The sequence below is a fragment of the Cheilinus undulatus genome, linkage group 17, assembly GCF_018320785.1.
Source record: "Cheilinus undulatus linkage group 17, ASM1832078v1, whole genome shotgun sequence".
In the NCBI taxonomy this organism is placed as follows: Eukaryota; Metazoa; Chordata; class Actinopteri; order Labriformes; family Labridae; genus Cheilinus; species Cheilinus undulatus.
In genome coordinates, this window is record NC_054881.1 from 42,570,847 (window position 1) to 42,585,780 (window position 14,934).

The 14,934-nt window shown below is 40.5% G+C and overlaps 1 protein-coding gene across 4 annotated transcripts in view; it reads left to right on the plus strand.

Annotated features, from left to right (window-relative positions):
• Nucleotides 1-1,717: 1,717 nt before the first annotated feature.
• The window catches only part of LOC121524677 (endophilin-B2-like), a 34,572-nt gene continuing 21,355 nt past the window's right edge, over nucleotides 1,718-14,934 (plus strand). For 2 of the 4 annotated variants that reach the window (XM_041810133.1, XM_041810135.1), the window contains exons 1-6: nucleotides 1,718-1,879; nucleotides 9,033-9,174; nucleotides 10,211-10,222; nucleotides 10,831-10,959; nucleotides 12,160-12,293; nucleotides 14,212-14,304. In XM_041810133.1, the coding sequence (XP_041666067.1) occupies nucleotides 1,817-1,879; nucleotides 9,033-9,174; nucleotides 10,211-10,222; nucleotides 10,831-10,959; nucleotides 12,160-12,293; nucleotides 14,212-14,304 (573 nt within the window). In that variant the 5' untranslated portion in view covers nucleotides 1,718-1,816. The remainder of the gene's footprint in view (nucleotides 1,880-9,032; nucleotides 9,175-10,210; nucleotides 10,223-10,830; nucleotides 10,960-12,159; nucleotides 12,294-14,211; nucleotides 14,305-14,934) is intronic. The other 2 variants (XM_041810134.1, XM_041810136.1) reach the window with 1 other exon arrangement.

Here is a 14,934-nt window from a genome sequence, read left to right on the forward strand (position 1 = left end):
AAACAATGGTCTGCTGTCATTTTTATGTCTTGGATAGAGCTTCCTCAGCTCTGATGACTAATCAATAAGCCAGACCTGAATGGAGGCTTCCTTCTACATTTCTGTGAATGTTGAAGCTCCAACATGGGCAGTTTTTTTTTTTCTCTCTGTCTGTAAATGTGGAATATCTGTCCTGCAAAACACCTATAAAAAATTACTAACATGCAGCTTTTTCTTTTACAGTGATGACATGGTGGGTTAAAACATGATAGAGATGTGCCATCAGTGAAAACAAGTTCTAAAGAAAGAAAGCAAGTTCAAATGTGTAAATGGGAATTAATAATAGTGGTGTCAATGATTTTGATAAAATACAGAAAAAGCGTGATTTACGAAAAAGGTTTGCAGGTAAATGGTCCTTAACACCTTCACACAGCTGTTCATAGAAGCTAGATTTGATTTTGGCAAATAAACTAAATACCAGTATTTTGACATTCATTTTAGCTGATACCAATATTTATGTATGAATATAGTTCAGACATGAAACTGCACTACATAGAACAGTCCTAAAGGTTTAAGGATGATATAGACTGATATTTACAGCTGATATAGACTGATATTTACAGCTGATATAGACTGATATTTACAGCTGATACAGACTGATATTTACAGCTGGTACAGACTGATATTTACAGCTGATATAGACTGATATTTACAGCTGATACAGACTGATATTTACAGCTGATGTAGACTGATATTTACAGCTGATATAGACTGATATTTACAGCTGATATAGACTGATATTTACAGCTGATATAGACTGATATTTACAGCTGATACAGACTGATATTTACAGCTGATATAGACTGATATTTACAGCTGATACAGACTGATATTTACAGCTGATGTAGACTGATATTTACAGCTGATATAGACTGATCTTTACAGCTGATATAGACTGATATTTACAGCTGATATAGACTGATATTTACAGCTGATATAGACTGATATTTACAGCTGATATAGACTGATATTTACAGCTGATATAGACTGATCTTTACAGCTGATATAGACTGATATTTACAGCTGATATAGACTGATATTTACAGCTGGTACAGACTGATATTCACGGCTGATTTATATTATTATTGGAAATAATGGCTGAAATATTCACATCAGCTGATACAATAAATAACTGTGAGGTTTTATCTGCACATACTGATATCATGCTGATAAATATGATGTGTGCCTCATACAAACTTTGTTAATTTGATTTAAAAAACAGTTTAAAATTCTCTTTCCTCTTAGTTTTTGTCATTCCAACCATGTCACGTGTTAGTACCATCCACAGGTTCATGTTGTGATGTTGTGATGCATTCAGCAGCATGTTCAGATTTTTTTATTTTGCTTTTATTATTAACACTACATTTAATGTAATCCATGTAACACTATCCATATATTGTGATTTATTTCCATTAATGTTAAGGCCTACTTTAAACGTCTTGGTTTGTGATCTGGAGAGGAAGGCCTGCAGATATTCTCTTCTCTCTGGCTGCCTTAATAAAATGTTGAAGGGCCTTCTCTCCGTCTTTGCCCCGGGCTCTCAGAAGCCTCGGACCGCTCCTGCGCATGCGCTTATGTAACATGACGGTACTGTACACGCTGCAGGGAGCAGTGTGGGTGTGGGGGGGTTGTCGTGAGCCGCAGACGTGCTGTTGTCTCTTTAAACGCAGGGCGGAGAGCAGATTTCCGATCCTCCATGAAGAGGATTACCATCCTGCGTCTGCAGCTCCATCATCTCAGCTGATCCGAGGATTCCCTCCACGAACAGTCCGACATCATGGATTTCAACGTCAAGAAACTGGCTTCAGATGCGGGGGTGTTCTTCACCCGGGCCGTGCAGGTAGGCTTCATTAGCGGGCAAAGATCAGCGGGACATCCGGGAGTAGAGCACCGAGCAGGCTGTGGATGTGTGGATCATTGAAACCCCCCGTTAGGCCTGCTCTGTGCATTCATACCTCCACCATACTGCAGATTTAAAAGCTTTAATTCAACACAGAATCAGACGGGAGCATGCCTAGTTATTTGGCGGTGTTTTTCTCCGTGAACCAGCGGCGCTGTAAGCCGATCAACGTTTGTCCAGCCTCCATCTATTATTGATGGCTGAGCCCCATGACAGCAGCATCACTAACAGAGCCAGCAGCCTTTAATTCACACACAACTCAGGATTAAACACCAAATACACGGGTTTAAGAAACTCCAGACCAAACCCCGTTTAAAAAAGTCTCAATTTCACGTTTCTGTCAGCATTAAGAGCTGATAGCAGAGAGAAGAAACAGACAGTCACGAACCAGCAGGAGTCAGAAATAAACATAATGTAGTTCAGTGGTTCTCCAGTGGTGTGGCAGGGCACACTAGTGTGCCGTGAATTTGTACCATACAACTTTATGGCCAGTCCTGTAAACAGGCCTGCCCACAGATCTGGACCCCTGAAAACCCCCAGAGAGTGGGACCTCCCCAGCTGGGATTTATTGATGATATCAGTGTGTGTGTTGGAGCAGCAGCATTGGTACTAGCATCCTGGCTAACAGTTACCTAATTAAGAGCTGAAAAACACGGCAGGCTATTATTGGGTTAAGATTGGTGTTGAAATTATTCATTCATGCTATTTTTAATAGGGGTGCACCGATTGCAATTTTCTGGCCAATCACCGATCTTTAAAAAGCCTGACCTGCCGATTCCGATTTTGGCCGATACCGATTTTTTGTATAACTGACAGCATACACCTTCAATGTTCCAGTCTTATTTTATTGAAAAACATTGAACAATACCTGTGAAACAATACAAACTTGTTGTTTTAACTGCACATGAGGTAGTTCTCTCAATATGAATGAAAAGTTTAGAGCATTGCTGTCCAAACTACTAAATTATATCAGTTCCTTTAGGCTTTCATTTTTCATGTTTTAGTAGGTGGAGGCATATGAAACTGATCTTATTTACAAGGATCAGTCGATTGCTGATCCACTAAAATTAAGGAAATCGGCGCCGATTCCAATTTTTGCAGATCGATCAGTGCACCCCTAATGTTAACCAAGTTAACCAATTTTTCTACCTATTTTTTTGCCACAACTTTTGACAACTTAAACCATTTTGCTGCCTCTTTTTTAGCCTTTTTGTTATTACTACTTTTGACTTATTTTGCCACTTTTTTGGGATTTTTTTTGCCACATTTAATCCATTTTGCTACCTTTTTGCCACTTTTCTCCATATTTTGCTATTGTTTGGCCATTTTTTTCCATCACTTTTAACCTCTTTTCACCCCCTTTCAGCAGCTTGAACCCTTTTTTGCCACTTTTCTGCCACTTGTGATCTATTTTGCCACTTTTACCCATTTAAGCCAGCTTTTTGCAAATTTTTGCCCTCTTTTGCTTTTGTTTGACCACTTTTTTGCCCAGTTTTGCCCTTTTTTATTATTTTTAACGAGCTGTCAAAATGAACGAGTTAATTGCGGTTTAATCCATCTTCACAATCAATCTGATTAAAAATCTTTAAGCATTTAACCCATCTACAGTGCAGAATGACTCAAACTCCCTGAAACGTCTCTGGGAATGCATTTTGGGCAGTTTGTCCAAATAAGTGACAACCAACTCGATATGGAAGACGCTAAACATCACGTTGGCCGTCTCCATGAGAAATTTGAGTACCAAAAAAAAAAAAACAAGACGGAACAACAGCCCAACCAGTAGACCATCTGGGCCCCGGACTCCCACACAGTTGAGCTACAGAGGGGCCGAAACCTGGCGCTGCGCTGTGAGAGCGCTCACCGCCGTCACACTGTAAAGGGATGTAGATTCATTATTCTTGTGAAAATGAGAAACAAACACTTTCATCCATCCATTTCCTACCCCGCTGAGGGCTGGGCCATCGATCGCAAATACTGCAAAAGTTTCAATATTTCTGTGACTTGAAATGTGTCAGAGCATCAGTTTCATTTTTATTGGCAGCAGAGATTTTATGCTCATTCTGCAAACACTAATGACCATGTTTTTCTTATTTAAAATGAGATCGACATTAAAAATCCTCTTCAATAAAGCCCTCTAAATCAAATTTGCGGTATGAGCCAAAAGAATCACTATCAATAAATAATAGATATTTGTTTGAAACCGTTTTACCGGTACATTCTGTCGAATATTGTTTAGGTCAGGAGTGTCAAACTAAATCACAGCAGGGGCCAAATTCTGAATTTGGGTCCAACCTGAGGGCTGAGCAGGGTCCACATTTAACCATAACCTGTCAACCTCATTTTCACCAGCAATGAATTATGGGGAAAAAACCATAACACTGATGATAAAGGATTTTGAGATTCAAAAGGTCACAATGATACATTTAAAGGCTCAAAGTCTGATAAAAATTCAACTTATTACCTCAAAAGGTTCAAAACATGATATTTAAAATCAAAATAATGTTTTTTAAAGTCAAAAATATGAGATGGAATGTTGAAATCCTGATTCTTAACAGTCAAAATATGAGATAAATTCAGAATCATCAGTTTAAAATGTCAAAGCCTGATAAAAACATCTAAATTTGGAGTTTTAAAGGTTAAAATATAACTTAAAATTTTAACTTGAGGATCTAAAAGGTCAAATTATGTAAAAAAATATCAAAGTAAGGAGCTAAAAAAATCAAACTGTGAGAAAAAAAATCATAATCATGAGTTTAAAAGGTCAAAACATTACTTAAAAATTTTAAATACTTAAAAAAAGGTTAAAAAAATCAAAATTGTGAATTGAAAAGGTCAACATATGAAATAAAACATTAAATCTATAACTTTGTGTCATAACTGTGAGATGTAATGTATTTTACCATAATCCTGACTTTTTATCTATTTATTTGAACTTTTTACTTTTTCTAATGAAGGATATTTTAAATCCTCACGGCTAAGTTTACATTTTTAAATTGGAGGAAATCTGCAGACCTCAAACCAGAATAAAGACATGATAGGATCTGGTGGGTTGGATGTAACCGTACCATGGGCCGGATTTGGCCCCCAGGCCTTGAGTTTGACACCCCTGGCCTAATAAATAAAGAATAATGTATTAGTTGTCTTTACTGAAAAATATTAACGAAGGGGAACCTAAAAATAATTGTATATTAGGGAATCAAACACGAAACCATCTGTGAGGCAACAGGGTTAACCCTGCACCGCCGTGCATCCCCTGAAGGATTTGTTGTGCTGTTTTATATTTCTTTACTTGGCAAATCTGAACCCTTGACTCTTTCTCTTTTTTTGTTGTTTTGATTGAGCGCCCCCTGGTGGCAGAATGTCCATGATTCACACAGAGCGCTGTGAGTGCTTCCACTAATGAAACAGGAAATTCTTCATCATTGTAAAACATTACCAAGAATTTAATTTAATTATTGATTCTTTTGAAGCTGGAATTAATCTTTTATTTGTGGTCCACCGTCAGACCTCAGTGATCGTCACACTTCTGTAAATGTCTTCGGTTTCAGACAAAACCAGACGTTAACATAACATTCTCCCAGATTAATGTGGATTATAATCCTCAGATTAAACATGTCAGAGGTTGTTAAATCTGCTGATTCATTTCTTCAGGACTGATCTGAGGGCTGCAGTTCTGAGTGATTCCTTCTCTATCAGAGAGCATTTTGGGAAACAGGAAACCTGCAGAGCTGCACAGGAAGTAGGCAGGACGAACTCTGGGACAAAGGACACATTACAGCTGTGCACAATACCCCAAAACCAAGTGTAGTTAGACCCAGAGTGGGTCTCTGTGCTTGGTTCTTAGACCCGGTCCTCTTCAAACAGACTCATACTTGCAGCTGAAAGTCTGAGTTTGGCTGATCTAGTGAGAAAGGATGTCTCTGCTGGGTGTCCCAGCAATTCTGGGTTTATGAGATGTGGATTCAGCCTGCAGGTCTGAAACTGGAGCCAGACCAGAAACCTGCATTTACTCTGATGACCATCAGGGGGCGCCTGTGAGCCTGCACCAAAACTGCACTGTGTAAATGCACCTGACCAAACCTTCTCTGGGCTGGACTTTAGCTGGTCAAAGGTTAATCAAATTCTCACAAACCAATGACCCCAGCGTGAACCAGAGGGTCCCTGAGGGTCCCTGAGGGTCTCTGATGGTCCCTGAAGGTCTGGCAGTATTGACTCGGCCCCTACTTTTCTAGTTTTTCCTCTCAGAGCTTTATCTCGTCATTGATCCCATCCTAAAGCTGCAGTGAGTCTCTGATTCCCCTGCTGCTCACTGACAGTGATGATGAATCTCTGGTCCATCTGAGCTCCGTTAGAGTCCAGCTGGCTGCGTCGGCCCGTCAGTCAGAGCCAGGATGGTTGAAGCCAGGCAGACCGGTCTGAGCCCACAGATGGTCTTATTCTCTGGTCCAGGATTAGATAAACCATCAGGTCTGCAGCAGGGTGCTGTTTCATCATGTTTGACATCGTTTGTTGAGAATGCATTAATATGAATAAAAATAAATTATACATATGAACTACTCTGATGGGTATTTACCAAATTCTTTAAAAGATAATATTTGGAATTCAGCAAGTAATGACGAACAGCAGAGAGGTCCTAAAAGGCTGTTAAATAAACTAAACAACACAGAACACAGGTGTCAAACTCATGGCCCGGGGGCAAATTCCGGCCTGTGTTGCAGTAATACCCGGCCCACCAGCTCAGAGGATATTTTTATTAGAACTGGCCCACCATTATGAGGTTTGCAGATTTCCTCCAGTATAAAAATGTGAACTTGTCAGGAGTCAGGAATGAGGGGAAGAAATTTGTGTTTTCTCAATTCAGTTCAGTTTTGCTTCTCACAGTTATGGCTGAAAGATATGGTTTTGACTTTTTATGTCATATTTTAACCTTTTAGATTCATCATTTTAAATCCTGTTTAGGCTTTTTAAAGTCATGATTTTGATATATTTCAACCTTTTTCAACTCCTAAATAAATTTTATCTCATTTTTTTTTACCTTAAAAATGCATGATTTGGGGAGCAGGTGGCCTAGTGGTTAAAGGCGCTCCCCATGTACGCGGGCGGCCCGGGTTCGAATCCAGCATGAGGCCCTTTACCACATGTCTCTCCCCCACTCTTCACCCTGTTTCCAGCTCTATCCACTGTCCTCCTCTATCTAATAAAGGTACAAAAATGCCCCCAAAACAGAAATCTTTAAAAATGCATGATTTTTTATTTTATCTTAGTTTTTGACCTTTTACCATCATGATTTTGGCTTTACCTCATGTTCTGACCTTCTTCAACTCCCAACTTTAACTTTTATATCATTTTTACCTTAAAAACTCATGATTTTTAATTCTATTTAATATTTTGACACTTGAAACTCATGATTTTGATGTTTACCTCATATTTTGACTGTTAATAATCAGGATTTCAGAGGTCTCCGGGCTGCAGCCATACCCCTCTCACTTCAGCACTGGATTACTTTTTTAACCAGTGGGACCTTCTACAATGTTTGGGAGAACTTTTCACAGCCCATCTTGGTGGATAAAGAGGTCAGAGCCGTGTGAAATCTGAGGATAACTTTACCTATGACGCAGCTGTAGCTGCTATGAGTCTCACTCACAGAATCTCACTCCTCTGAGGCTGAGGTTGAAGGTAAAATTGCTTTGATTCACAAAGCCAGAGCACCATTGTTTTAATAAGAACTATCTTAAAGAATAGGAAATTCAAAACTGGCTGGTTCCTCCTCTTTAAAGTGATGTTCTTGTTTGAACCTTTTCAAACGCTTTGATTGGTCCGCTGGATGACACAGCTGCAGAGTAATGTCAGAGCTAATGTCTTTGTCAACTGTTGTATTTTAGGACAACAGGACAGTGTTACCTGGGAATATTCAGGCTGTTGGTGTCATTTGCTGTGGCCAGGACAGTGTGACAGTGAGTTGTTCTCTGGTTTTCCGTCTGTCTGTGAGCTTGGCTCCACATGGAACCGGAGAGGCCCGTATCGGTACGGTACGAATACACGTGCCTTTACACCCCTACTTTAAATGTCATGTTTTCACTTTTTAAACTTATAAGTTTGACTTTTTATGTCAGATTTTGAGATTTTAACTTGACATGTTGACCTTCTTATCTAAACATCATTTAATTTGACACTCAGTGGTTAAATATCGACCCTGTTAGGCCCTCAGGTTAGACCCAAGTTCAGAATCCGGCCCCTGCTGTGATTGAGTTTGACAACCTGCCATAGAATAGGAAACACAATGAAAGACTACATGGTATGAGGATGTGACACAGTTACAGAATAGATAATAAAGAATAGAAGAAGACGTGTTACACTAGTGAAAATGAAACAGACAGGACAGCAGAAAAAATGAAGACACACAGAAAATTCACAGATGGAAAATAAAAATTAGAAGGAGGGATTTCAAAGACGTTCCTGAATCCAGAAGCCTCATCTCTTCGGGCAGGTCGTCCCAAAGTCAAGGGGCCCTGATGGCAAACGCTTGATCTCCTTTAGATTTGAGTTTGGACTTTGGAACGACCGGGAAGTCTCCTTAGGATCCCAAGAAGTCAACATTTTAGAAATATAAGCTTAGGTAAAACCCAGAAGAGCTTCTAAGGGATCAGTAAAAGGTGTAACTCAGTTTTAAAGGGACAGGGAGCCAGTGGAAGGAAGTAAGGTCTCTTAAAAACCCCAGTCAGACTTTCATGTTTCCCTCTGAGGAGAGTCTTCAGCTCTCCTCTCCTCCATAAAGCTCAGATCAGCGGAGAGCTGCAGTGATGGTTGTCCCTCTGGAACCTTGTCCCATCTCCACACAAGATCTCTGGAGTTCAAGTATCAGGTCCTTGGTCTTCACTCTTACTGAGGTCCTTCTCCCCCGATGGTGACCAGCTCTAGAAGAGTCCTGGTTGGTCCAAACCCAACAAATAATCAAGCTTCATATTATCCTTCAATGATTATGAGAATATCCCAGCAATCACAGCAGTTTAGCTCAGTGGTTTCAACAGTTAAATGAGTGTGGCCCTCTCTAACACGCCTGATCTCCTCTAACATTTCTGTTTTTGTGTCTCAGTTCACGGAGGAGAAGCTGGGTCAGGCTGAGAAGACGGAGCTGGACGCTCACTTAGAGAACCTGATCAGTCGGGGGGACAGCACCAAGAACTGGACCGAGAAGATCCTGAGACAGAGCGAAGTGCTGCTGCAGCCAAATCCTAGTAAGACCAGAAAAACCCCCAGACCAGTCCTCACAACCAATCAGCAACCAGAACAAACATAACCAGTCCTCTCAACCAATCAGCAACCAGAACAAACCAGACCAGTCCTCTCAACCAATCAGCAACCAGAACAAACATAACCAGTCCTCACAACCAATCAGTAACCAGAACAAACCAGACCAGTCCTCACAACCAATCAGCAACCAGAACAACCCAGACCAGTCCTCACAACCAATCAGTAACCAGAACTAACCAGACCAGTCCTCACAACCAATCAGCAACCAGAACAACCCAGACCAGTCCTCACAACCAATCAGTAACCAGAACTAACCAGACCAGTCCTCACAACCAATCAGCAACCAGAACAACCCAGACCAGTCCTCACAACCAATCAGTAACCAGAACTAACCAGACCAGTCCTCACAACCAATCAGCAACCAGAACAAACATAACCAGTCCTCTCAACCAATCAGCAACCAGAACAAACATAACCAGTCCTCACAACCAATCAGCAACCAGAACAAACATAACCAGTCCTCACAACCAATCAGCAACCAGAACAAACATAACCAGTCCTCACAACCAATCAGCAACCAGAACAAACATAACCAGTCCTCACAACCAATCAGCAACCAGAACAAACATAACCAGTCCTCTCAACCAATCAGCAACCAGAACAAACATAACCAGTCCTCTCAACCAATCAGCAACCAGAACAAACCAGACCAGTCCAATCAAAAAAGTGGAGTTTATGAAAGTGTTTAATTTTTTCTGTTTAATTGGACAGAAAAATAAATCAAAATAAGACTCTAACTCATCAGCCCACCTCTTTGGACTGGATAGGAGATGGAGGAAACGTTCTGATTTCCCTGCAGACACTTAAACGTCTCATTTTCAGTGTGTTTTATTTGAATGTGTTTAAGTGAAATCTCCATTCAGTCATCTTATTTCAATGTTGAATAGATGTGTTTAAAGCTGGTATTTATGTCTTAGTTGTGTCTAACTGTTGTGTGTTTTTTAACCCTTCATGCTCCAGTCGATCACACAGGTGAGTCATTTCCCAGAGTGCTTTGTTGAAAACGTCTCCATGATAATCACAGGATGAAGCTCACTAAACCGTACGGTGTTTTTAGTAAGCTGATAGATGAATGTGTGTTGTCATGTTAAAATTGTGGGTTCATCACTGGGACAGGCAGGAAGGTGTTGAATTACTAATGAGCTCCATGCAGGTAGACACGCTGCTCTCGTCTGATTGGCTGCAGCTGAAGCGACCTTCGCTCTCAGACAATGGTTACTAAAGTCTTTTTAGAAAAGCGTCCAACAAGGCCGTGAACGAGGGGGGAGGGGGCCCAGAGTGATGGAGGGGCCTCTGACACGGCCTGTCCTGGTGTAAGGAATGACTCTCTGTAATGTCAAACCTAAAAACCCAGAAAAACTCATGAAAGCAGCAAAAATCTACATCTGACTTAATGTCTGTTTTTAAATGTAAACCGTGTCTCCTTAGAGGGTTCAAGCTTTTATGTTTGAGTATTGACGCCATGGACCAAACTTCACGGTTGGAACACCGAGGATTAGACGGCTGCAGCCTCACAGTCTATCAGAGAATCAGAGATTTTAGTGTTTTTATATCTCTATAACAGTGTTTTTGTCCTCCAGGCGCTCGGATAGAGGAGTTCATCTACGATAAACTAGATAAGAAGATTCCCTCCAGGACCACCAATGCAGAGCTGCTGGGACAATACATGCTGGACGCTGCCGCTGAGTTTGGCCCAGAGACGCCGTACGGTCAGTAGACATTAAACTGACCTCCAGGGCCACCGTAGTCCCTCCAGAGCAGTGTTACTCAACCCTGCTCATCCAAAGAACCAAATTGTTGAAAAATATATTTGAAAGAGCCACAATTTAAGTGGTGAAAAGTGGCAATTAAAATAAGTTAAAGGTGGCAAAAACTGTCAAAAAGCGGCAAACACTGGGAGAAAAGTGGCAAAAATAGGTGGGAAGTGACCAAAAAAAGGAGTTAAAAGTGGCAAAAACGTTGCAAAAAATGAGTGAAAAGTGACTAACATGGGCAAAAAACAGAAAAAAGGTGGGAAAAATGGGCATAAAGTGCCATTTAATTGCAAGAGGCAGCATAAATGGGCAAAAAGGGGCAAAAATTGCACAAAGCAGGATAAAAGTGTCAGTAAGGGGAGAAAAGTGACAAAAAGAAGTGGCAAAAAAATGGGCTTAAAGCGGCAAACACTGGGAGAAAAGTGGCAAAAATAAGTTATAGGTGGCAAAAATGGTCCAAAAGTTGCAGAAACATGGAGAAACATGAGTGAAGAGTGACAAAAATGGGCAAAAATCTGGAAAAATCTGGAAAAATTGGCATCAAAGAGTGGCAAAATGGGAAATTAGTGGCATTTAATTGCAAAAGGCAGCTCAATTGGGCGAAAAGTGGCAAAAGGTGAAAAAAAGGGCAAAAAATTGCAAAAAGCTGGATAAAAGTGTTAAAAAGGGGAGAAAAGTGACAGAAAGAAGTGGCAAAAAATGAGCTTAAAGTGGCAAACACTGAGAGAAAAGTGGCAAAAAAACTAGTTATAGGTGGCAAAAATGGTCCAAAAGTGGAAAAAACTTGGAGAATCATGAGTGGCGAAAAGTGGCAACAATAGGCTAAAGAAAGGGGCCAAAAATTGCAAAAGCTGGATAAAAGTGTCAAAAATGGGCTAAAAAGCAGTAAAAATGGAATTAAAGTAGTAAAAAAATTGCAAATAAGGGCAATAGACAAAAATAGAGTTTGACAATTAGAGCCTACTGTGTCAGTGTGGGAAACAAACTCATTAATGACTTGCAATGGATAAATTCTGAGGTAAAATTTTCATTTTTACAGATTTCTGGGGGAATAATGTTTCTAATGAAGACATTAAAGAACCACAGGTTGAGCATCGCTGCTCCAGAGGATCACAAACGTGTGATCAACGTGTGCATTTGTGTTTCTGGTTATAGGTAAAACTCTGATCACGGTGGGAGAATATCAGAAGAGACTGGGCGGAGCTGAGCGCGAGTTCCTCCACACCACTACCATGAACTTCTTCACCCCTCTGAGGAACTTTCTGGAAGGAGACTGGAGGACCATCTCTGTAAGCCTCTCACTGATGTTCAGCTCTTTAACCCCTCCAGACCTGAGCGGCTGTTTGGAGAGCATTTTTAGATAATCCCACTTATTCAGGACTAGTGGGGCCTGATTAGTCTAAAACCCGAGTCAGATCTTTGAACAGGAAGTGAGTTTCACCAGAAACGTCTGTACAAGGACAGCACTATTATTTCTTTACTTGTCATTTTGATAAAGAATATTTTTTTCTCTTAACTTGGAAAACTTCTTTTAGGATTATTAGAGATTTCCAAGAAATGAAAAGAAGTTCTGTGCAAATTCTTAAACCTCTTTAAAAAAAATCCCATTAAAAATAAAATATGATTAAACATTTCAGTGAAACCTTCAGACAGTTTAAATATTTCCATTTAAAGGTTTCCTGCAAGTTTCCAAAAACCTAAACGAGAATTTCCAACCAAAAATGTATAATCTTTTTTTTTCCCAAAAATTTACAAATAAATTTCCCAAATAACCACTTGTAAGCGATGCTAAATTTCAAGACAAATTCACCCCAAAAAATCCATAAAAATTTTTTCCAGGAAATTCCCTCAAAATAATATTAATAAAAAACCCTTATAAATTCTAATAATGCCTGTGAAAGTACCTACGAATTTCAGAGCACTCCCCCCGAAACAAAATTAAAAAAATGGAATCAAAAACTCAAAATACACAGAAATATAAGAGATTGGGGGTAGGATTTCCCCCCGTATTTCTTTAAAATTCCTAAATATTGTAAAGCAGATTCCCCCTAACAGTTCAAGTTAGTAAGTCAAATTTCTCTGTAATTTCCAGAGAATAATCTAAAAAATCCTAACAGTAGAAATAGTCACAGTTTTGTAGAAAAATTGCCTTCATGTGATGCAGACTCTCAGGAGTCAGCTCTTTAAGATGCTGCGTGGTTCTCGCCAAACAAGGGAACTGTTCTGGAACCATCTAGAACCATGACATCTCATTTCAGGGTGCTTTCACACTAGGGGCCCAGTCCTGGGTCCAGTTCGTTTGGGTAGTGTGAATGCAAACAAAGCGTGCCCGGGCCCACATGGGGAGGTGGTCTCGGGCGCGATTCAAGTGTACTTTGGCACGGTTTGGATGAGATGTGAATGCAACCACACTCAGATACAGGACAGAGCGCCGTATCAGCTTTATGACGTCAAAGTAAAAACTAAACTTTCTGCAGTGCAGCAGTTTGTTCACATTTTTCCTCGATAAAGGGCGGAAATCATCAGAATCCAGCCAGATATGAAGAGCGAAGTTGCTGGCAACTTAAAAAGTGATTTTCATCATCCATGGCTGCAGGATGGACTTTTTGCCGGGTCAAAACAAAAATAATCTTCGCTCAGGTCATGACCCCAGTGGTTGCCATGGTAGCTTCTTCTGCTCTCTCCTCCTTGGCAGGGTTGTAAACCAGCTATGTGCTTACCGCCACCTGCTGTTTCAGACCGAGTAAATTCGCAAGTGGGCCTGGGCACGGATCAGTGTTGCTAGTGTGAAAGCACGCCAGCGGGGGAAGGGGGAGGGGGAGGAATTGCGCCGCAGCGCGGTTTGAAATAACTGGGCCTAATGTGAAAGCACCCTTAGTCACACGGCCCTGCAGCCTCACGCCCTTAAATGGACATTGAAGGGGTGTTTCCCTTTAGGAAGATACAAACTTCCAGTTTATCAGGACCTGGAAACAAGAAGAACAGCTCCAGTCTGCCTCCTTGTCTTCAGATTTTAATCAAACTAATTTCAGTTCAACCATCTTCCTCTTTCTCTTCTTCTTCCTCTCCTTCTTCTTTAGAAAAATAAAGCGTAATCAGGTTTATTTCCACCCACAGAAGCTGGAGCGTGGTAGCAGAATACATACAGCGTATTTCCAGCATCGTTCTTTGCAGTCTCATGATTTTTTTTTTGTTTGTTCTTCGCAGAAAGAGCGGAAACTTCTGGAGAACCGACGTCTGGATCTGGACATCTGCAAAGCTCGCTTGAAAAAAGCGAAACAGGCCGAGGCCAAAGCAGCGGTGAGATAAAGTTTATGTCTCTTCTTCTTCTTTTTTCATCTCACATTTATTTAAGCAGCACGTTTGAACAAAGATGGACGCCTCCGCCACAAAACCATCTGCTGATGATTTTGTGTACGAGTAGTTCAGTTCCCCTTAGTCTTTGACCTATTTTCCTTCATCCTCTCCATCATCATCTCTTTCTTTGCCTTCTTCTTTTCCTGGTGTTCTTCTTCATCCTCCTATTATCCTTCATCTTCTTCTCTTTTTACCTCAGGTGTTTTTTTCCTCTATTCCTTTCCCTATCTGTCTTTTTCTTTATTGTCTTCCTTTTCTTGTCTTCTTTTTTGTATCCATCTTCTTCTTCCTCTGATAACATTCAGATCTGTTGAGGCTGAAAAGTGCAGTAGCAGTGCAGCTGTAGTTAGAGTAAAAGACCAGCTGGGGGCACTATAGCACTCACTCTTACTGCTTTCTGTTTTAGAATTGTTTTTAATGGCCACTTGCAGTCTATGGAAAATAAATGCCTAAAGAAGGACGTGTGATGAGAGCAGAAAGGCACACAGCTTCTACATTTTTAACTTAAAAAAATATTTCCCACACAGAATCTCTTCAGCTGTTGTTCTGCATCATGCTGGTCATATTTTAGCC